The sequence below is a fragment of the Pseudopipra pipra genome, chromosome 3 (assembly GCF_036250125.1).
Source record: "Pseudopipra pipra isolate bDixPip1 chromosome 3, bDixPip1.hap1, whole genome shotgun sequence".
NCBI classification, from domain to species: Eukaryota; Metazoa; Chordata; class Aves; order Passeriformes; family Pipridae; genus Pseudopipra; species Pseudopipra pipra.
The window spans coordinates 40837977-40862244 of NC_087551.1; the positions used below are offsets into that span (position 1 = coordinate 40837977).

The 24268-nt window shown below is 37.1% G+C and overlaps 1 protein-coding gene across 3 annotated transcripts in view; it reads right to left on the reverse strand.

Annotated features, from left to right (window-relative positions):
• Nucleotides 1–5757: 5757 nt before the first annotated feature.
• MAP3K21 (mitogen-activated protein kinase kinase kinase 21) overlaps nucleotides 5758–24268 on the reverse strand; it is a 42023-nt gene continuing 23512 nt past the window's right edge. The window contains exons 3-11 of one of the 3 annotated variants that reach the window (XM_064648807.1): nucleotides 23120–23268; nucleotides 22191–22366; nucleotides 17766–18006; nucleotides 16165–16287; nucleotides 13494–13634; nucleotides 12810–12960; nucleotides 11669–11763; nucleotides 9558–10343; nucleotides 5758–9030 (exon numbers count right to left, since the gene is read on the reverse strand). In XM_064648807.1, the coding sequence (XP_064504877.1) occupies nucleotides 8606–9030; nucleotides 9558–10343; nucleotides 11669–11763; nucleotides 12810–12960; nucleotides 13494–13634; nucleotides 16165–16287; nucleotides 17766–18006; nucleotides 22191–22366; nucleotides 23120–23268 (2287 nt within the window). In that variant the 3' untranslated portion in view covers nucleotides 5758–8605. The remainder of the gene's footprint in view (nucleotides 9031–9557; nucleotides 10344–11668; nucleotides 11764–12809; nucleotides 12961–13493; nucleotides 13635–16164; nucleotides 16288–17765; nucleotides 18007–22190; nucleotides 22367–23119; nucleotides 23269–24268) is intronic. The other 2 variants (XM_064648808.1, XM_064648809.1) reach the window with 2 other exon arrangements.

A 24268-nucleotide genomic window follows, 5' to 3' on the forward strand; every position in this document is an offset into this window, starting at 1 on the left:
GTGTCAGATTAACAAGGGCAAGCACTTGGGATGGGGCAACTCTGGCTGTGTGTACAGACTGGGGAATGAGATGCTGGAGAACAGCACTGGGAAAGGGACCTGGTCAGTGGCAAGTTGAATATGAGTCAGCAGTGCCCTGGCAGCCAGGAGGGTCAACTGTGTCCTGGGGGGCATCAGGCAAAGCATCGCCAGCTGGTCAAGGGAGGGGATAGTCCTGCTCTGCTCCGCACTGGTGCGGCCTCACCCTGAATATTGTGTGCAGTTTTGGGCACCACAATATAAAAAAGATATTAAACTCTTAAGAAAGCGTCCGAAGGAGGGCAACAGAGATGGTGCAGGCCCTTGAGGGGAAGCCGTATGAGGAGAAGTGGCTGAGGTGACTTGTTCTGTTCAGCCTGGAGAAGAGGAGACTGAGGGGAGATCTCGTCGTAATCTACAACTTCCTCAGGAGGGGAAGCAGAGGGGCAGGTATTGATCTCTTCACTCTCTTGACAAGTGACAGGACCCAAGGGAACAGCATGAAGCTCTGTCAGGGGAGGTTTAGGAAAAGGTTTTTCACCCAGAGAGTGGTTGAGCACTGGAACAGGCTTCTGAGGGAAGTGGTCACAGCACCAAGCCTGACTGTTCAAGAAGTGTTGAACTTCTCAGGCACAGGATATAATTCTTGGGGTGTCCTGTGCAGGGCCAGGAGTTGTACTTGGTGATTCTGATGAGGCCCTTCCAACTCAGCATATTCTATGATTCTACCCTCCAGCAGACCAACACTCCCACCCAACTTAGTGTCACCCAACCTGTTACACCACAGTGAACCAATACTCTTCAGTTTTGATCCTTCGACTTTCTTTCCAAGGAGAAAAAGCTAACTGGCTTGCACTACAAGAATCAGATATTAAAAGTACTTGTATCTCACTGCTTCACATGGTCAGTCCTGAACTGCTATTTTTAGTGTACTTGATTTTACAAGGAAGACTTTTGTGAACTACAGGACCACCTGGATTTTTCACTGCTATTAGCAGGATAAGTGGGACTACATAGAAAAGGAGGAAGTAAAGACAAAACTTTCCTACTTAGGCTTCTTTTCAACTGTAACGCAGCCTCATTCTATTCTGACTTCTACCAGTATTCAGAAAAATTCATTGAGTATCACAAAAAAAAATTATTTTCAAAACAAGCACTATAATCATTGCACACAAAAGATGAGGTGATTTTCTCTTTTTGAAAAACCTTACTATATATATATTCATACTATATATACATTTACACAGTGCTTTTTATCACAAAATTACCTTCAGCAATATCTGTTGGGGCACATAAAAGCCCCAACTTGTCTGGTGTACAGCTAGAAAGCAGGAGCACTGCCCATTCCTCTTCCTTGCAAATCCTGAAAGTGTTAAAATGTTTTATGATAAAGGGGAAAAACTGTTCTAGGAGCATATTTACAGCTACAAGAGTATCTCTGCTTTTAGTATCGACAAGCACATAATACGCAAACACAGTGAGTGACCCTGACTTTCTGGAAGGAATTCAGAAACCTGTTTAAAAAAAAAAACCATGGTCACAGGCACACTTTGCTTCTAAATATACTATACAGCTGTGAAAACGGCACCCCGTGGTAGCTCTGCAGGCCTGAAAGAACATATTCATTCTCTAGAGTTTCCCACACTTGCTAAGTAAGATGACTCCATCCTACGACACTCTTAATATGCCTTAGATAGTATCTGTTCTTTGCATCTTCTAGCAATAGATAATGACAGTACAGATTTTCTTCTTAATAGCTGGGTTCTATAAACTAACAAAATTTGCTTAACGAGAGAAGAACCACCACAGTAAAAACAAGCCAAACCTGAAAAAGCATCTAAAAGATAACGCTTTTGGTGGGTCAAAGTCAGCTAAGGTATGATAAAAAAAAATTAAACAGGGCTATTCCCTTGCTCACAAGTATCTGTCCAACAAGTATTTCTTGTGGATAAAGGTGTTTGTATCTTAGCCCCAAAGTCAACCATCAAGTAGCTGCATCACAAATAAGAATGAATCAGGGCCTTGGTGATGAAAATTTCCACTATCAAAAGTGGAATCATCAATGTGAATAACTTCAGGGGTTCTACAGTGAGAAAAATAAGTATTTTGATGAGAATTACAGTGACTGATAGAATCTGCCTTAAACATTTCAGGTGGCATGGGCATTAAAGGAGACGCACACTCATTTCCCTAACGACAGGGTCAAGAAAGTGTATGATCACTTGCAGGCTGCTTCTGGAACAGAAGGTGGATTCCCTTTGGGTGAATACCCTGCCCCTGGAAATAGCCTGTAAGAGAGTATCCTGCTCTCTCAGGAACGATGTACTCAATATATCTGAAGTGACTGCACAATATATGTCTAGTATAAATCTTTGACTTATCTAGACTACCAGCAAATACACCCTGTGTTTGATCCACCTGCTTTTCTTAGCACAACTACATCTCTCCATCAGGCTTGGAAATAAAATTGTGCATCCCTCTGACCACTGATAACATTTATCAGGCAGAATAAGTGGCGTCTAACACAAGGAACAAACATCACTTTTGGTCTGGAAGGTAGCAGAGTAAGACAGCAGAATAAAAAGTCTTTGTAAAATATTATTGCCTAATCCCATCTGCCATAAAAGGGAGTTTAGAAACTTTTGAATTATTCAAGTGATTTGCAGAACAGTGAGGGGAATGTCCTGGGCCCCAAATACGCAGACTTTCACCTGCTTTCATAATGACTGGTAAGCCCTCAAATGACTAGACTATTCATAGTGACTACTGCTACATCAAAGACCTTAGCTAGGTATGTTTGAACTCAGCAGGGAGACAGCAGCACATGTGCAAGTTCGCTGGCACGGAAAGAACAGCTGTGCTGGGCACCTTTCTTTGCAGAAGCGCTAACAGAGTTCTGCTGAGGAGTTCACAGGTTGTGCCCTCTCCACCTCCCCTTTGGAGATCAGAGTATTCATCATCTTCAGCAGCCATAAGAGACTCATGTCAGACCTTGTAACTGCAAAATTTGTGTGGTGGGAGGGAAGGCTGATGTTCTCAGATATAACACAAATGTTTTAGAAGTCTATTTAGCAGTGTTGTAGAGCATGAGACTCCATATTAATGATCACTCAAAGAAGTAACACCAAATTTGACATCTGACTGAAGTCTGACTAGTTTGGTCACCCCGGGTGAATTGATGACTTTGCTTTTAAAGCATACTGTAAATATTGTGAACAAATACAAGCTGTTACATAAAGCAGTTCTGAACTCCGACCATCCTGATGCCAGATCTCAATTATGGAAGCAATTCACTAAGGCCTAGATGTGAGAATGGTCATTATGCCTTTATTTTTGAAATGGGGAAAATGCCTTCGAAAGTAATTGAAGAATTGCAATTACCAAAATCACTTAGAAAAAATATTTTGCATTGCATGAATAAAATATGAGATGATATTAACTACAACTTGCTTAAATGTCACCAAGTCACCAGTGGAGTACCCTAGGGGTTGATACAAGGGCTGATACTGTTTAACACCTCCATTAAAAACCTGGATGCTGGGACAGGGCATATTCTCAGCAGTTTTGCAGATAATCTATAATAGTAGGAGTGACTCATGCACCAGATAGTTGTGTTGCCATTCACAGAGACCTGGACAGGCTGGAAAATTTCGCTTAGAGAAATCCTGTGAAGTAGAAATGCATTTAGGGAGGAACAAGCCCAGGCACCACTCTACACACTGGGGACCAACCACCTGGGAAGCAGCTTTGCAGAAAAAGACCTGAGAATCCCAGAGGACAAACTGAACAGAGGCCAGCAATGAGTCCTTACAGCAAAGACAGCCAGTAGTGCCCTGAATGGTGCCAGCAGATTGACGGAGGTTATCCCCTGCTACTCTGCACTAGTGAGGCCCCACCCGGAATGCTCAGTCCAGTTCTGGGCCCCCCAGTACAAGAAAGATATAGACTCAGTAGAACAAATCCAGTGCAGGGTTACAAAGGACTAGTAAAGGACTTGCATATGTGGAAAGGCTGAGAGAGCTGGGACTGGAGAAGAGAAGGCTCCAGGAGGATCTTATTATCATTGTTTATAAATATTTGATAAGGGGGGGGTGAAGAGAGAGGCAGGCTTTTCTCAGCAGTGTCCAGTGACAGGACAAGAGGCAATGGGCACAAACAAAAAAACCCAAAACAAATGAAATCCCACAAACGAACACCCCCTCCCAAAATGAAACCAACTAAAAAACAAAACAAAACAAAACTAAAAACAAAACAAAACAAAAACCCCAAACCCAAAACCAACAGGAAATTCAGTATGAACACGAGAAAATATTTTTACTGTGGGGGTGGTCCAACATGGCAACAGATTGCCCAGAGAGGCTGTGGAGTCTCCACCTGTGGAGATACACAGAACTTCAATGGACATGGTCTTGAACAACCTGCTCTATCAGGGGAGTTTGGACTGTTTCATCTCCAAAGGCCTCTTCCAACCTAAGTGATCCTGTGATTCTGTGAAATAGAAAAGTAAAACCATCCTATTGCATAGCTCTGTATTGTATTCTCCAGCTTGTTAGATCAAAAGGCACTTCTGGTTAAAGAAACTATTTTATCAAACTAGCTATACCAAGTATACTAGATTTCTAACAGCATTGAGGTAACTGACCCATATTTGGTTTGTTCATGTTCATTTATGTTCAGGAAGAAATCCACTACACAGTTGCAAGGACTCTGGCCTTAATTATAATACCCAATACTGCAAGCTTAAGTACTACATCAAAAATGTATTAGATAACAGTCTCATTAGCTTCTCATAATGCATATGCCATAGTGATTTGACTTGTTACATTAAAAAGGAAGATGATTAGTGAGAATGGGATCTTTTCCATTACTCCACACTTGTATGCAGATTGTAATATTACCATTATAACTCTGTGTATAAAAATAAACTGCCTCTGCAGTTTGTCTTATAATCTGTGCTCAATACTGACACTCACAGGCCATCTAAATATTTGTTATGTACCCAGCCTCACTGAAAGTTCTGCATAGGCATGTCTTTATAAGACTGGGCTTGCAACCTTATAAATTCAATATATTATTCAATATAATTTCATTTGAATTTCACTGCACTGCTAGAGGCTTGGCTGTATCTTGCCTGTTGCTGCTGGGCAAATGGATACTTCCTCTTCCAAAATGAAAGATGGGCTAATTCACTCATGCCATGATGCAGGAAGAGGGAAACTCACAAAGGAAGGTGTCAGAAAATATTATAAGGAAAATACTACCTTCATTTGCCTAAAAAACCCCCAACAAACCCAAAATAACTAAAAAAACCCCCAAAGTACCAAATCCCCCAAACAACCAACAGACCCTCCCAACAAAAACCCCACAACAGAAGGATGTTATGTCTTACCTGTATTCCTGATGTTAAATCAGATGCCGAGTTTATTTATATTCACTGCTCTATCTCCTCTAAGACACCCAGCCAACATTGTAAAAGGCATCAAAAGACATACTATGGTCACATGAAAGAAAAAACGAGTTTATGCCATATGCTTCAGCCCACATCAAATGCAAGAAATTATGGGAATGTTCATGTTACTGTACTGGATAATTAATCTTCGAGTAACAATTACATTATAATGTTCCAAGAACAGGCTGGCCAGAGTTTATAGCTTCTGGTTATTCACCAGAGAACTCCTTTGTATGTGTTAAGAAAGCATTAAAATATATTTTTTCAAGAAAACTCAGGTCACTTTGCAATACAGTAGCTACAAAACATTTATTTTTTAAATAAAAACATTTAAATCATCAGGTTTTGTAAAACAGAATATCAAGTGTTTATCTTAATCTTTGTAGTGTAAGCACCTTGAGTTTTATGCTAAAACAATCAACATAAATTATTATTTGGTCAGGCTATTAACCTACGTCGAAATAAATATCCTTTTAACCAAGACAGTTCACTTAATGCATACCAGATTCCGATAACTTTACAGAAAGTTTCTCTGTGACAAGTGAAATACAGACTGTGCTACCATGACTGAAATAATTTTTTTCTTTTTGTCTTTTTAATTACAGTGAAGACCGGCCTATAATTTTAAACTATAAAAAACAATTATAAAGCACTACAGACTATAGCTTAAAAAAATTGCATCACATCAGAGAAATATTTGAGATGGCTTACCTAAACTGTCTCAGAACAACAGGTGGAATACAAACTTTTAAAAACTTTACTTAGAACGCACTGGGCTGGCCATATCACATGTCCCAATCTTCCCAATCTTATGGGAAATTATCCACTGAACAGGAATAGAAATCTTCGTTTAATTGCAAGAGAGATAAGCCACTAATAAGTGAAAACGATGTAACTCAAAGGGGTTTTTATGCTGATGTTATTGATTACAAAACATGGGGTGCAAAATTCAACACTTAAAATTATACAAACCTTAAAAATACAGAACAGAACTTAACAGAAGTTTAGAAGTCAAAATACTTCAGCACCTGAGATTTTCCTGTAGAAAGCCAAACAAAGATACTTTCTTCAGAAACATGTAATACAATCAGCTCCTTTTCTCTCAGTATTACACAGGAATAATTGATCAAGCGAGAGTTGAAATATACATAATGCTCCAAAATTCTAATTAAGCCTTGACAGTATATCTGCTATCAAGCTATACTTTTAAAATCTGATTCACAATTTTATTTTAGAAAAATATTTATATTAAAACTGGAATAGACAATCTATGAAAGTGTTCTGGCGAAATTTAAGTTTAAAGGAAAGACAAGAACAGTATGTGACTTGAATCATGTTAACGAACAACTAAGAATACTGAAACAGAAACAGGTTTGAACAAAATGTAGTAACTTAATAATCTGTCATGCAAGCATTTAGATTTAGAGACAACTAGTGGTTTTGTCTTTACTTTAGGTAAACTAATACTTGAAGAAATCCTTTTCTATTTTCAGTTTCAGAGCCAGAAAGTTGCATTTTCTGTATTCTGCTCTGTGTGATTAAGCCTTCATGATTTTGTTTGTATAACTGTGTGTCATCCTCAAGGTAGACACAATACTACATAGTAGTCTTAGAACACAAAATTTCTTTTTTAATCTCTTGGTTTTGAAGCTTTAAGCAATTGTGTATTCTATTTAACAACTAAGCTCCCATACTGCAGAGCAAAGGAGAAGAAAACATTTCAAACAAAGGTCTTAACAAAACAGTGTTCTGATGAGAACATAGTAGTTTTAATTGAACATTACCTAATTTTATTTATGAAAACTATTTAAATGTCAAATGATCTGCAAAATTAAAACTTCAAATACTGGAAAATGAGGGACTGTTCCTTCAATTCTAAAAATGTTCTCATCAGGGAAAGGATACTAAACATTTGGTTTTATTTAATCATTCACTTAGTGATACTATAAAAAATTAAACTACCAGTGTTATCAAGGCTAAAAGATCCTCCCCCCACAATTAACTACTTGGAATTTTCTGGAACCTTTCTATCACTGAAAACCAGTCAAGCACATCTGTTTTTGTCCTTTGATTCCTAAATGAGTAAGCAGGCACTCAGTAGTACCTTAGGAAGAAAAGCTACAGAGATTATACTGAAAGATTTCATAATAAATTATAGCAGTTTTAAAATTAAGTGCAACAAAATGCACCATTGGCTCACTTAAAACCAATTATTCTTAAAACCCACCATCTTTCTTTAATACAAGGTGCAGCAGAGCTTAAAAAACAAGAAGGTGGGAAAACCCCTCCACCACAAACAAAAAATTCAAACCCAAGAATATTGCTTTCAGTGCAAACACTGTAGTCTTCAAAAGGTTAAGAGTACAAATATTTACGTTCCAGTGTATCCTTACCTACAAGGAATGTTGTTTCACATTACAAAGTATGTCAAATACCTTTACTCCAATCACAATACTAAAGTTTACTCTCTCAAATCGATATGACGGCTGAAACCGAAATGTTTATATAAGCAGTGTAACTTTCTGGAGAAACTAATGAACATAGTTGAAAGTTTTCCCAAAAACCAAGGGCAAAGACTGCAAATTCAGCTGCTGGTCCTCAACCAATTTCAGTATCAAATACCAACATGTAACCACCTCCCTAATGCACGGTGAACAGAGCCTCCTGTACCAGCACCTTAAATCCTCTGTACCTCTCCCTAAATCTACAGGCCACAGAGGCAAGCTGCAGACAACCACTTCTTAGGTGAAACTCTTCTTCACAGAAGAGTTGGCTTTATGTCATTTGTTTTTTCCATGTGCAAGACTTAAAATTCTAGCAAAACTTCTCAAACCTAAAGAAAACTTCTGTCACACTGCAGAGGGAGGTGGGCATGTTACTTTAGTTATTCAAAATAGACTTATGAAGTTCACCTAGAATACTCCTTTTGCAGCACTGTGCTTTTAGAGTAACTAGGTGGGATTCCAAGGAACATTTGAAAAAGGCACCTACTACACTTACTTAATTAGATGCCCCTTTTAATAATTTTGGTACTATTTGTCACAGTACATCAGAAAACAGCAGCACAAAGCGTTACACAGACAGGAATTTCATATTTGTTCCCCTTTAAGAAGCAAACATTTTTAAAAAGAAAGGCACTCATGACAGAAACTCTCTCTCCAGTTCATATATAGATGGCCGACAAGTTTTGCTCTTCATTCTACATAAAGGCACAGTACAGTCTCTGTTTTGACCTTCCACATCAATATCAAGTAATGAGGGCATGTCACAGTTAGTTCTTTCCTCTGTATCTGGCAAGAAGTTAACATCTGGATCTACATTGCCCTCTAAACATTCAGAGTCTTTAGAGTTTGGTTTAATAATACGTGGGATAATCTGCCAGGGATCGATTTTACTTCTTAGAGAAGAAGGTCGAGGCCTTGATACAATATTGACAGCACTTTGCTTTTCAGTTGGAACACCACTGTGATTGCTTCTTTGTTGCAGAGACGGAGAGTGTAGAGCTCCAGTAACTGATAGAACTGGTAGTCTGGAGACATCATTGGTTGAAGCAACTCCATTAGCTAGGGGAAAGAAAGTACAAAAATAAAAAGGCCAATTTAAACTATGTGACTACTTGGATTCTTTGCCATTTGTAAAACTGGGTTGTCATAAACACCAGTAGCTTTTTTCTCCCCAACAGAAAAGTTAAGATGCTTGTACATTTTTGGGAAATCTCCTAGGACAAGACCAGCAGCGCTCAAGTAACATGTTTGCATCTATGCTCTCTGCTACTGGTCATCACAATTTATTTTTTATTGCTACAAAAGAGATGTACAGAGAAAGCATTAGCTACTCAGCCACTGGCTGGACATTAATACTGGAATAAAGCCCCATGAATTCATCCAGTTATTATGAGGAATTACACATGCAGAGAGTACCATAAAGGATGTTACATTTAAGCCATCACAGAACACCAGTATGGAAATTTAGAACTTCTTTTCAAAAATTCATTGATCATGAACTTAGTCAGATTTAAAGACCTTATTTTGGGCTTAAATTTTTATCAACAGCTTAACTTAAGGATTCATGGAAGTTCTTAATTACGCACCTGTGGTCTGAAAACGGTTCCCATCTGATAAGGTTCGTCTGTGACCCAACACACTTAACTTTGTGGAGGAATCTTTTGGCACGTTTTGAGATTCTTGTTTCAGACCAAGATTAAAAGGCTGATTTTTCAATTGTGTAGAAACTGTGTTGGGAGCCAGCTGTATCCTCTGTTCTCTCTTACTTTCAGAAGTTTGAGATGAAAAGACATCAGTGGAACTACATCGACCACAATCACCAAGCACAGTACTTACAAAAGCATCTTCACTGTCAGACTGAAGTAGGCATTTTGTGGAAATGGAGGGCATAGAGAGAAGATTTACAGCATTTGCAGTTGAATTTAGAGATGGAATACTTGTTTCCTCTTTCTTGGACTGCAGTCGTGTAGGGCTGGCACTCCTGCGAAACTTTGAAGCACGCTGAAATATTCCATCACGCTTCTTCTTCTCATCTTTAGGCAAGAGTTCATCTGGACCCTGTGATTTGTTCAGCTCTCTGATATCTAAGCCCAGGGCAACAGATGCAAGGAGGACAGCACACCCATACAGCACTGAATCAGTCTTCTTTTTGTGCAGTGTCCTGCTCAGACTGTTTGTAGGTGTCATTTGAGGAGTACTATTTGTAGAACTAGCAGAGGTTCCTTCTTCAAAGCTCTCATGTTCTACTGTATTCTCTCCCTGATCATCTTTCCAAAGAGGTAGATTAATGTAGGCCTGATTGGGCAACTTAATTGGCTTTGGTCTTTTACTGTCCAAAACTTCAGGGATAAGTTTCTTATCAGTACAGACACCTGTAAAACATCACAGTAACCTTTCAGATTGCAATTCACCTCTTTTGGTATTGCACGTTTGCATATGTGCATCATTATTGCCTTTCAGTTGCACAAGTATTAATCTTGAGGGATACTGTACAGCTCAGACTCACATTGTGAGATTCAGAAATACATCCTATGCCTAAACTACTTAGTGTTTGCAACACTTTGGTAGTGCTTTTGCAATAATACAGAAAATATTTCTGTGTATGGATTACAGAGAATTATTTTACTATACATGAACTGCCAGGTAAGATCTAGAATACATTCTTTACAGCACTTTCAATTAAGCTGCATTCCAAAACCCAGTGTGTTACTAGAAATTTTTCCAATTAATTCATTAGGTCTTGTGGTCCAGAGTAACATGTATACCAAAATATTTGAAATTCAAATATATAAACTTTGCATGAGGGGGTTTAGTAGTAAGCTAATAAATCTATAAAATTACTATTTGTGAAGGCTTAATTTATACTCCTCTACCAGTATACAGGAAGATGAAAATGCGTTTTTCCAGTGGTGTCCAAGCAGCTTACCATTTCCTCTTCCTGGCATAAATCCAGCTGCTGGTATGGACACCAAGTTATATCACAGGTTTTTCCCCTGACACTGGTAACTTAATTTTCTCAGATAAGAGAATCTGTAGCATAGGAAGTACGTGTAAATTTGAAAATTATTATGAATATTGTATAGCCACAGCACATTATAGCAATGGACATAAAAAGCAACATGCAGCTATCATGGTCCTGATACTAAGAAGCTTAAGTATGTTTTTCCTTCTGATTTTACCTGTAAATAGCCAAATGTTGCCTAAACAACTTTTGGATTTGAAATCTATATATTCTTTCTTGAAAATGTAGAGAACAGGTCTCATTCAAAAAAAGAGGGAACTAATATCACGGAATACATCACAGCTAACAGGTTTTTAAAGAACTACGCATTTTTTCAACTACTATGCAGAGCCCAGTAAGAATATCATTATTGATCATTTAAATTTCAAGACAATTACTGATTTAGATTCTTTTAAAAAGAAATGAGGAAATGATGACTGCAGACCTCATATACAGATCAGCCTGCAACTCAAAAACGTGGAAAAAAATCTCTATGTGGTACTGCTCACAGACTATGTATTTTCTTAGCTATCAATGATGGAAATATAAAGATGCTAACACTTGCAATTTTTATAGATCTACTCTTCTAATAATCTCCATAATCCTTGAGGAGTTCAAGCAATACAATTTATAAAACTAGAGGTAAAGTTTATGCCATTATATAGCAACTTTAACTTTTTCAAAGATAGGTCTTACCTTGGTCCACAAAGAGTGAAGCTAAGGGAACACCCTTCTGATTTTTCATTAAAATGGTTGACCAAGGATTGCTGCCATCTGAAAGGGGTCTTACTCTGCAATAACAATAGTTATTTTGACATTAGAGAAGATACCATGTTTACATATACTTCGTGAGAGAATTACTCTTTCTTTTCAAACTATAAACATGTAGGACATCACTTGAAAACAGTAAAGCTTTCCAAAGATAAAAAGGAAGTATGTAGTAGCATAGATTCATATGATTATAAATGCATACATGCTTTATGTCAGATATTCCTTACATGATGAAAATTGCATGCCTAAAAAGAAAGGCAATGAAAACTGGGCCTTGACTACCTATTCAACAATGCAAGTTGGAGAAAACCTGGACAAGAGTTTCATTGTGTCAAAGAAATGATGTGAATATTGGAAGTTTATTAAACATAGTGACTTTAAAGCAAACAAAAATATTATAAAGCCAGTTTCAACAGATGGTCTGGAACCAACTCCTGACACAAGTAAATGAGTGGATGTCCTTGCCAAGAAAAAAAAAAGGCATTATTTATAACTGTATATACTAGAAGAAATAAGGAAAAGGATTTCTTAATTCAGGAAGGCTGCTTATCTCTAGTTTTGAGCCATTGGAAAAAATAATCTAAGAGTAAAGGTGTTCAACTGATTTTCAGAGCCCTTTCACCCTCTTTTTGTCAGCATAAATGATGCTGCCTGTGTGAATTGTCCCTTACATATGCCAAGTCAGTCAGTCATATTTAATCATATTGAAAGGGCCCACTGGGGTCCATGCTTGCAGTTCCTCAAGTTAATGTGAGGAAGGGAGAGAGACAGGCCATGAATGTCAGATATGCATTAGTAGCCCAGCATCTCAGAATGTTCCAAGTCTCAAAACACAGAGACAAAGGGTAATAGATAAGAGTCACTAAAACTTTAAGATAAGTAGGCATTTTATCTTCAAGTCTAAGTGGGGGAGCTCCTCATTATTAATGTAGTTTCTAAATTAATAGGTAAGAGTTTTCGCTGTAACCAGAGAATGCAGAACTTCTCACACTCACTACCTATGCCAGTGATTCAGTTACCAAGAATGTTTCAGTATGATCAAACAAACAAAATGTAGTAGACATACTTGTCCTTACAATCTGCACGATCCTTTGTTTGAACTGAACTTGGTCCCCATGTACAACCTTTCTTTTTAAAACTTCTCTTCACATCTTCAAACTCTTCTTGGTGATAAGTTGTGCTCCTTCCCCAAGTTCTGTTGCTTTCATCTGAAGTTACTAGAGATTGGATTTAAAAACACAAACAAAGCCCACACACATAAATAATATTTCTAAAATCAAAATATTGTGACAGAACTGAATATTTTCTCCACTGCAAAACCATTTTGGCACAGTAACAGACAAAGGAGTAGGAAAAAAAAAAAGAGATTTTTTTCTTATACAAAAACCACCACACAAACTGCACTGATCCAAAAAGATGAGCAAGCAAGAAAAGTAATTTATGAGCTGACAAGAGACCCAGATTAAAGATAAAGCAGCAAAGCAATCATATTTTCCATGCTTCTTTTAACTGAGAACCTTATATTTAGATAATTCAGACGAGTGAGTTAGACTGAGCACTTAAATTACAACGAAGAAAACGTATAATATGGAACAACTGGTATTGAGTGATACAGAATATTCCAATTCTGACCATGATTAACATTTTCTTTCTCACTACAGCGAAACAAATTATACTTTTAAAATGTCTAACCTCCATTAAATGCTTAGTCTGTCACTGTCTCAGCTGATAAATTAAACAGAACCAGCACCTTTAAAACATAATGAAATCTTGCCTTTTTTCACAACCCCACTGGGAAGTTCATATTCACTTGTGATATCTACATCTTGCTGGTACACATATACACTGTTTCTTCGGCCATTAGCTGTGTTTGTATCTGTTTTGGGAATCACTGAGGAAAAATTAAGAGAACTTAGTAGAGATCTTAGTCAAGTTGATTTCAGAAACGGAACTCTTTCCCTCATATTTTTATCTTTGGGTCGTAAAGCCTGGATCTATAAAGGCATTAAGCATTCTTCTGATGGTGGGGTTTTACTGTAGGGTTTAAAGGATTCTCTTCCTAGGACCAGACCTGGGAAAGTAGATTTTCACATAGGACTGACTAACTGAAGCAGTAGCTTGCTATCAACCCGGTGTGCTTACAGCCCTGATGGAGAGACCTAAGACAAAAAGAATGTAGCCAGTTAAAACAGCATGATAAATGAGATGGCAGTCACATGTCTATGGTTCTGCCACTCCTTCACTGCACAGCATTCTCTTCCTTCCTCACTGTACACTTCTCACTAGCACAGCTTACCCTACTGTAGCACAGCACTACACTTGCCTTCTTTACACTCCCACTTTCAACCACATTCCAGGACCTACGGAATATATATCTTAGTCGTTTTCCTCCTCTCTTCAAAACTCCTTTCAAAATCAGCAGAACTTGTTTTAATAACAAATTAACTAGATTTGTTTTATAACTTAAAGAACTTCTTGATTTGAAAGCTAACTCATGACAAAGTGAAGCAGTCAAGTAACAAAGTTGTTATATATGCCTGTTCAAATCACCTGTATTTGAACAAGCCATCTTGAAACAAAGACACTTTGAAGTTAAATCAAGATAAAACATTATTGTGGGAAAGAGAATTTATTTTGCACAGGTGCAGATGGGTGTGGAAGCTCAATTGTTTCACCTAGATACTCCTGAGAGATCTGATAAGCTTTCAGGTAAAACCTAGGGATCCAAACTCAGAAGCAGACATGAGCTTCTGTTAAAGGAGAGCCTTTATGTTGTCCAGTATATTCAAGTCCTATAAATACAAATGCCTACTCAAATAAAAAAAAAAATCCCCAGTGACACTTAGCACACATGCAAGTAGTGGCATTGCTATAGCTTACACAAGGCTATGCATTAAAAAAAAAAACCAACAAAAAAACCAAAACCAAAAACCAAAGAAAAAAAACACCAAAGAAAACTCAAGAATCATGCCAATACCTGACACTTTCTTCATTTCCAAGCATTTCCTTGCAGAGCAAGAAGAATCAGAGATAAAATGAGACAGTCTAGTTTATACATAATTATGACATTTTAATAAAAGCCTTTCTTATCTTTCTGCAATAAATAAACAAGCAACCAGAAAAATCCATTACACTGTTTGAGGCCATGAAACCATTGACAACACAGATACCGTGTCAGCTAACTTCTGAAAAAGACTTTACTTAATTTTCCTTCCATTGCAAATTTTCATTAAGAAAAGCAAGAGAGGGTTTGTCCACCTCTCTCCTTCATCCACAACATATGGGTATTAATGGTCTAAGCCCAATGAACTGTATCTGTTATAGTTCAAACAAATAAGGAAGTTACTGCCAGATATCACATCTCCCCTTTAGACATTAATAACCAAAAGGATTTCATAAGGCAGAGGTGTTTCATAGGAGATGACAGACCTGATTTCTATCCAAACTTCAAACAAAGTTTCAGGCTGGTTTAAAAATCAATCAATCAATCAATCAATCAATCAATCTTTAAAGTAGTTACAGAACAGTATGTAGAAAAAAATCCTCATGCATTCTGATTTCCCCTTCTCCTTATTTACATTTGACAAAGCCAGATTCTGAAGTAATTTCCCTCACAGGTGACTACATCTGCAAGAGAAGAGGGCCACCATCCACAAGCAATCAGCTGGAACAGGTTCCACTGATTTCATAAAGACAGGGAAGCTCAAGGCATTCCTTGCTGAATACGGATAATTAGACAATCTACTTTGCACAAGAGATCAGACAGCACAAATGCAAGCAGTGAATCCCATAGGAACTGTTTTCTGTCTCTACCTCTGTCATTCCCAAATATATATACATGCTTCACTATAACAATATTATCAGTTTTCTTCCATATTCATGGTACGTGAGCATGAACATACCTTCCCTTCTGTCAACAGTATACATAATAATGTAGACCTACAAACGTACCCACAATTTTATTTTTGTTTTCAAAAAACCTAAAGCAAGATTTCTTCTGGTTTTGTACCTGCTTAAAGCTTGCTTCTCTTTCGACATAAAGTTAGGTTATTTCTTTACTCTCTGAACCTTTCTTTTCCTCCAATACCTAATAAAAAACTTCTTTCCCATTTTACTTGGGTTCTAAATATGATGCTTTGCCTTTTGTCATAAATTTATGTCATTGTTTTATCCCAGTAGTTTACAAATTAGTTCCTGAAGTAATTAAGATATGATTTGAAGCATTCACAATCATTTAGAATTACCGAAAATTATTTAGCATTTTAACAAGATCATCCCTCCTTTCAAAGAAGTTACAATTGTTAGAACAAATTAAGGGATGTGGAAATCAGACAGAAATCTGCCTGGAATCTGATACTACTACCAGCATTTCAGTAAGTATATGGAACATTCCCTATTAGATCAAATGAGTGGAGACTTACATTGTATAGCTCGAAGACGAGGAATTATTGTAGGGCTACTTGATGGACTGGAGCTGTTACTGTTGAAACTCCTCCTCTTATCCAGATTGGGGGATGCCTGCACTGTTATTTTGTGCTGGAAATCTGTAAGAGAGTAAACCAAATCAGTTTTAATGTTCTGAATAAAAAACTCTCCAGAAGAATAAAGCAAAGTTATATAATAAAGTAGACTTGACTATATAAGAGATATTCATATTAAAATCACTGAAAAACTCTAACTCTTATTGCAACAATTTAGATATTGAGTCAAACAGGCAGGATTTCACACCTTTATGTGATAAGTTTGCCATAACATCAACAAAAGCAAGTAGGTCCAAGAGGACCCAATCTGAGACACATCTACACCACAAGCTGTTATTCATTCCCGTTGGCTGTCACAAGGGGAAAGAAAAATCTCAGTATTTCATCTCAAATCAATCAATATTCAGGGCAATTAGATTAGCCTTATTTTTTTAACATGTAATTCATATACACCATAAAAAAAGCCTTAACAAAGAAATCTCATCTATTCACCTGTCAGAAAAACATGACAGCAAACTACAGAATTACAAATATTTATAGCAAAGTAGTAAAAAATCCCAATTAACAAATATTGATGAGTAGGAAAAAATTTGTGAAATGAAATTTGACAATATGCCCCTCTCCAATCCCCATCATCAGTGCAATTATAGTGTACACTATTCTTACAATAGAACTGTCTCGAGGATAAATTCATCTGAATGTTCTTGATAACAAGTAGCTAAGTGGTATTCTGAATGAAACTGTTCATTTTATCACTTTTTGAAATTAAATATAAGCAGAATTGGGAACAAAGGACCAAGTATTTAGTTTAAGCTTGTGATCGAGCACAAACCTATTTAATATATTTGTCTCTGAGACTGTAGGGTGATTTTTATCTTATTTGCTCTTATTTTTCAAGTAAGGAAAAATAAATTTATTTCACTTGTGCTGAAATAGTACTCTAAATGTACTTACTGCCCTCTTTGTCTCTTTCCACCGACCAGACAGCTATGATTTGGTCAGACCTGTGTTAGCACAGCATGAAGTTCTCACCCCATTTATAATAAACTGACAGACTTGACCTGGAAGCCACTGAAAGAAAGCCCATCAACACCAGGATGCTGGTACCACTAATGAAGGCTTTCCAATCATTGGTGAAACCTTGAATTTGCATAGTGCTGTTTTGTGGCACATATTAAAGAGGTACTTTTCTGTCTGCACAGACACAATGATAACGAAAAGCAAAACTTTGAAACAGTCTTAAATCATGTAACTCCCATGCTAGTAACCTTTCTCTCCAGATACCATGGACTATTAGCTGAATCAGGTGAAAGCTTTTTCCAGCTAAAATGAGGACTACTCCATGAGAATATGATATGTGAAAGTTGTTTCCTTGGGGAGAGGGAGCTATACAATTCTTACCAAATTTTTTTATGTATTTATGGTAGAAGGACCTGGCAACAAATAAAAATAATAGCCAGCACTGAAAACGTGAACCATGGAACTGAAGCCCGCATATTTAATTGTTACATGTACTGCAAACTCTAAGAAAAATGGCAAACCTGAAGGCAAACTAATTCTGTGTCCATCTTTAAGTTTCAACCGGCTTCTTTTAAACTTCCCCTTCCTCTTCTTTACATTTGGTTTCTCTTGATTTAACTGGAATATCATGATATTCAGCTCACGCTCCAGTACATCGATCTCACGTTCTGCTAACTGTTGCTCACGGCGCTTCAGTAATTCTTCTTGAGATTTTTGCTGCAGAGCTGCTCTTGTCAACTCCTCTTCTCGTGATCGAAGCTCCTGAAGGTAAGATCCACAAAGTGAAACTAAGTAATAATAGGGAGGGAATAATAAAGGATATATAAAGTGCACAGTAGGTTTTATTTCCTGTTTTATTTTCATGATGCACTATACACATGTAACATGCACATATGACCTTCTGATAGTCCTCCATTCTGAATAAGCCAAGATTCTGTATTCAGAATCAAGCATTATACAGATTTCCTTATGACTTGAGTCACTTTACTTAAGGCAGATAAGCAGTGGCAATGTGGACAGCACATGCAATCAAAGATTATCAGTTTACAGCCTAGCAGAAAATTTTCTCCAAGTATTTCACATCAGAAGCTATTGCATAGCATGAGGGCTGCTCCTAGATAGCTTCTATGCATTAACATAAAGCCAATGACCTGACAAATACACAAATTATTGCCTTTATCTTAAATTCTCTAGCCTTTCCTGTTTTTCAGCCATGTATTAAGTAGCACTTTTCTATCTAGAACAGCAATCAGTATTACACTGAATGAGGATTAGTGTAATAGGATAAACTAAGTCATAAGACAGAAGACAGCTGTTTCTTAATTAAAATCCAGAAGGTATCTGCGACATCAAACAGCTACTAACCACTGAATTGCAACACAGACTCCCCAACCATCACACTCAAAATAGTTGTTCTTCTCTTTTCATTCTTTTTTTTTTTTTTTGAAAAAGAAATGCTTTAGTAAGGAAGCTAGTTAATTTTTCAGGTTAAGTGAACACCCAAAGCCAAACAGCTGTAAACCTACCATGGTAAAATAATCTTATTCTTCAGTTTCCAAAATCTGTTAAAATACATTTGAAATTAAAGATCTTCCTAATTTTAGACCTTCCTTTACAGTACAGGACAGGAAGCAGACTTACCCAGAAGTCTTGTACTCAGTATTGCTAATAATACTGTAGTGAAAGTACTGGAAAAGAAGAACTAAATGTGACTTGTACCCTATGTTTCTCACCACATAAATTTTCCATATGCTTGTGTAAATTCTACCTGTATTTAAACTGAAATTCAATTCAAAATGGAATACCATCATTTGAAATAAAGCTATGCTAAAAGTTCAGGATATCTAAGAATCTTATTTAAATTGAATTAACGCTGTCACTGTACAATTCTATAACTGTGGTGTTGCTTGTGGTTCTTTGTTTGTTTGCCTTTGTTTTGTTTTTATTTCAGAGTAGGCCGCCTACCTCTGCTCCCCAGTGTCCAGCAATGTTGCATGCCAGGAGAACTCCTTATTGCATACTGTGAAAGCAAAAACCCAAACTATTTTCCCTTTTTAACTCCTACTTTGCCTTGAATAAATTAATTCCTGAACTAACTACACTACTTCAGTGTTTTCAAATAAGGGGATGTTCAAATGTTCTTGCCAAAAAGACTACCGATGTCAAAAGACAGGTTGGCACTGAAGCAAACTGGTTCAGTGAGAAGGGTTGTTTTTTTTTACTTACAAATATAGCATACATACACTGCTTATGAGGGGTTTAAAATTTAATTGACATGAGTGACAAATTTCACATGGTTTACTAATTTTGAGTGAGCTTGTTTCAACACAATATTTGGGAAAAAAAATTTAACTGACCCACTTAACATAGACTGTTTTGCTACAGGCAATTCTGTCTCTCTGAAATTCAAGGGAATCTGTCTTCATGCCAGCAAGTAAGGCTTTGAGTTGTGTTCTTCTGTTTGGTTTGTTTTTTCTAAAGATATTTAAAAACTTAATTTAGAGACTGCTGCAAATCCTCACTTTCCTCCTCCTCCTGTACAGTCAAAATAGGACAACCTAAAACAAGGGTTGAAAGCAGAAGCTAAATGAATTCAAATTTAGAATAAAGGTACTTTTAGACTTGAAATAGGGAAGATTTTTATTACTTTATCAGTACGGTAATAAAAGTGCATTAGGAGACACTGTTGATTTTCCATCTTTCACTGTCCTCAAATCCAGGTGCCATAAAACTCAGTAACTAGGCAAAAATTGAGAGCCTGAACTGAAACAGTAGACAGTATAGAAAAAGTATTTCCTCACTGAGAGATTAAGTATTTACTCTTTTCAAAATAAACTAATTAAAAACACACTTACTGCAATTAGTTATGCAATGTTTCCACACTGCTCTACAATTAAAACACCCATTGTAAGGAAGCTAGAAAAGAATTCTATATTTAAGTTGCTCAAGAACATTTGTCAGAAGAAGATTGTGATCTCTTGGAGTGGGAGTTACCATCACCCATTTGCAGCAAGCCCTTGAGGAAATTCCTCCAGCTACAGAAGTTCCTCTTTTACAGGAGGAATGAGACTCCTGCAGAGGTTTTTTGTTTGTTTTATTATTATTATATAAATATTTGATAGACATTACTTTTCCCCTAGTAGCTGACAGCAAAATTGATACTGTGCCAAATTAAATAAGCCCGCACGCATGAAAACCTTGTGTAAGCCAAAGTTACGTGCTTTCATTCTTAAACAAGTTTACCTAATTAGGGTAGATGCCTCTGGAGATGCACTTACTTTGGCATATAAGAAGTAAATTTCATTTTATCTTTTCCCCTCCCTAATTAAGCTTAACTCACTTCTACACAAAAATATGACTCTCCTCCCAAATCTTTTCACTGGCTTATTTAACCCTAAACTTGATTTAGTCACATTTTCCTTTGATAGGCAATCTCATACTGGACTAATGCCTCCAGAAAAATAAAAAAACAAATAAAAAACCTGAATGAGAATGCCTGTTACAATTGCTCCCAGAGTAAAAAGAGGAAAATGGTTGACTGAGCTGTAGCTGGAGGGGCGGAAAAGAGAGTACGCTCTGTGGCAGGCTGTGGCAAGTGAACACAGTGACCCCACGGCAAGTAAAAAAGGAAGCCTCTACTCTCTGTAGAGAGACTATAACTCATCTGCAAAGGAAGAGATCTGACAGCTACTGAGGCACACACACAGCTCTAGCACACTGTATGCCCAGTGCAGGCAGGACAGGGACTACAGAGACAACACTTACCCAGTTCCGTGAACTGGAATGGAAGAGGGAAATGCAGAGGGTGGAAGAAACAGTAGATAGGAAGCGTGCACAATTATTATTGAAAATACTGAAATCTTAAGGGTAATCAATAAATTCTAACACCACAAATGCTGATATTACAGTAGATAAGTAATGTCAGGCCCATCACTAGCCAACAGTCCTCAAACAGCCACTTGTGACCCTTGAGGACGAGTGAAGGACAAAGGGTACAAAGAATGACTCACAAGATGAGAGCTTAGTTCTTGGTTTTGTCGAAGTTAAGCAGCTACATCTTTTATGAAGATTTCTTCACAAATCATGGCATCTCAATTATTGTCTTCCTTATCTATTACCACTTCATGAAAAATAATAGCAAATATATACTGGGCAATAAGTATACTGCAAAGAAGGAATCTGTTTCTACAGATTCTAGAAGTATTTTTGAGAGGGACTCGAGAGGACACCTGGCCTATTCCAACTGTTATCTTTATCAAGTTGTCTAAAGGAAAATATAAAACTTAGGGTAATTAAAACTAAGTTAAAGTAAGTAAAAGAGAGGGCAAAGAAAATTGACAGTGAGTACCCATTTAGCACAAATATATCATGATATGAGAGTATGGAAAGAACATCAGTGACAGAAATCAATGATAAACAATAGAAACTGGATTTGCTGATTCACGAATATGAGTTTGACCTTATTAATATCCGGCAAAAATGTGTCCCAAACTGCAACACTGAAAGACATCCATATTACCACTCTGTTCAGGAAGAAGAGAGATAAAAGCACTGTTCTGTTTTTGGAAAAGAAGCCACAGGATACAGTCATATAAGAGGATGAAAGGCTTTTTGTTCCCACAGCTGAGGAGAATGATCGACAGCAGCTGAAAATTTGCAGTGGTTATAAAGATTAGCTAAGTGATAAATGCAACTGAAGTGATACATTCAAACATACATGAAAAAAACACATTTTAAAAAAGAGCCTAGAATGCCCCATTTACAGATCTACAACCTGTTTTCTTTGGGGAGACAGGTGTGGATATGATTCTTTTTCAACTGCCTGTATACTTGCATGAGTACATTGGTAAGCCACAATTCAAAAGTTCAAAACGGCTGTTATCACATAAACATACATACACACATACCCTTCCTTCAGTGCCATGCAATTTGAAAAATCAACTTACTTTTTCCTTGGTCCTCAATTCATTAAATATCTGCTGAATTTCCAATTTCCAGTCATCTTGCATGGAATGGAAAGACTCTTGAGGCATTTCAGTCATAACTGCCCCTTCGATGGCAGTAAGCTGTTCAAGAATTAAGGCAAACGATGGTCGGATATGAGGGTCCTGCTCCCAGCATTCTAGAATTTATCAAAATCCTGTCAGTTTTAAATAGTACAGAGAACTTTTTGAAGAACTACATGAATTTCAAGTTACTACTGCATTTCAATTTCTACTATGTTCCCTTTACCTGCAAGGTTTCCCCAGTTTCTTTTCAATTTACAGAGGTGACACCTACTACTCGTACTCAGAGGACTGCTTTTGTATAAAGTGTAAACTTTTTTTTCATCTCTATCTTTAGCATCTGAAACAGCAAATCTAGCAGTATTGCTCAGAAGGGTTACATATAAAAGGTAAAGAAATTCATTAAACACATGGAAATAGCCATTAGCAAGCAATGTTTATTTCTCTCTAAAAGATTTCCAAAACATTTTTGACACTCAAGAAGAAACAATGAGGAAAAATGGCATATGCAATTCTTCCTCTTGGGATTTTAATGTTGATCTGGTATTAATCTGTAGTCTGTTCTGTAATTTGTGAAAATTAATGCAATTTCAGTGTAAGAGGAAACCTGTAAAAATCAGAGCAAAAACTGTACTCTATCAGTACTGAAGACCTTATATGCAACACAGTAATAACTGTACGACTTCCTCAGAAACACACCCAACTGTCTGTAACACCAGATTGCTGTGTAAAAAAACCACCAAAATAATTGGTACACAGCACATTATCAAATGAGGTATTTACTTTGCAACTCCATGACTATTACAAGCAAGGATACATACCCCCAAAATGTAAATATTTAAATACATAGGAAGAAACAACACAGATACCTTTCATTAGTTTTGCAAATGGTTCAGGGCACGTGGATGGAATGGGCAGAGTAAGTTTATTGACAGCAACTCCATAAGCCACAGCAAGGCCATCGATGCCACGGTAAGGAACTTCTCCTGTAAGCAGTTCCCACAGCAACACTCCGTAACTACAAAAGGTAATTTTTTTTAACAGTTATTTTCTGAATAAAAATGAGTAAACACATTGTTTACTCAAGAACAAACAAATAGCTGTCCGATCATGTCCTGAAATTCATGAGGATTTCCGAGTCAAAGGCGAATGCCTTTAAGAGTCATCTCTACTTTTGTCATCTTACACCTTTCCACTAATAGCGATTAACCAAACTGGATGTGACTTCAGGACTGGCTCGTGCTCCCATTCAAAGTGTAAGCCTGAAGCCAAATCTATAGAAATGCTTGTATCACAAAAATCTGTCTAACAATCAGAAATCCAAATGACAGGAAAACAAGCAACCTTCTCCCCTCCAAAAAACAACCAACCAACTAACCAACCAAAACAAACAATAAAAACAAATCCTCAGCAGAGCATTCAGTCCTTTCCAAACATTTCACAACAATTTACCTAGATGTACATGTTTGTTTGTTTTGTTTTTTTAAATAATAGTAATAAAAACTACAGAAAACCCCCAGCTTTATTTGGAAGTCTGCATTTCTGATCCCCCTGTGTGTATATAAAGGCCAGCTAACTTGTCACTTCCCACTGAAGATGCAACGAGATTGAGAAATTATTTCACACACAACTAATTTCTCCATACCAGAGAAAAAAAAACTCAAAAAACCAAATAGAACAACATTGTTTCCAGTGAAAGCTGGTGGAATGAAGAAATCTTTTCTCAGTGTCAGGTACAGAAATCAAGAATTACAGGAATTCCTATTGCAGCAACAATAATCATAAGAATTTCTGCTACGCTCTTCACTTTAAAAGAAGAGCTGAGTGTTGCATTTACCTTCTTTGGGTTTGTATGCCAAACTCTTGGCTTATTCAAATGATCCAAGCCCTTCAAAGGGCTGGGACAGCATGCTTGCTGCTGTGGCTCTACAGCTCCTATTCCACCACCACTTAAATGGATATCTTTCACAGTCATTTTTGTGGAAGCAGGAACTACTCCTTTCAGAATCTAAGCCTAA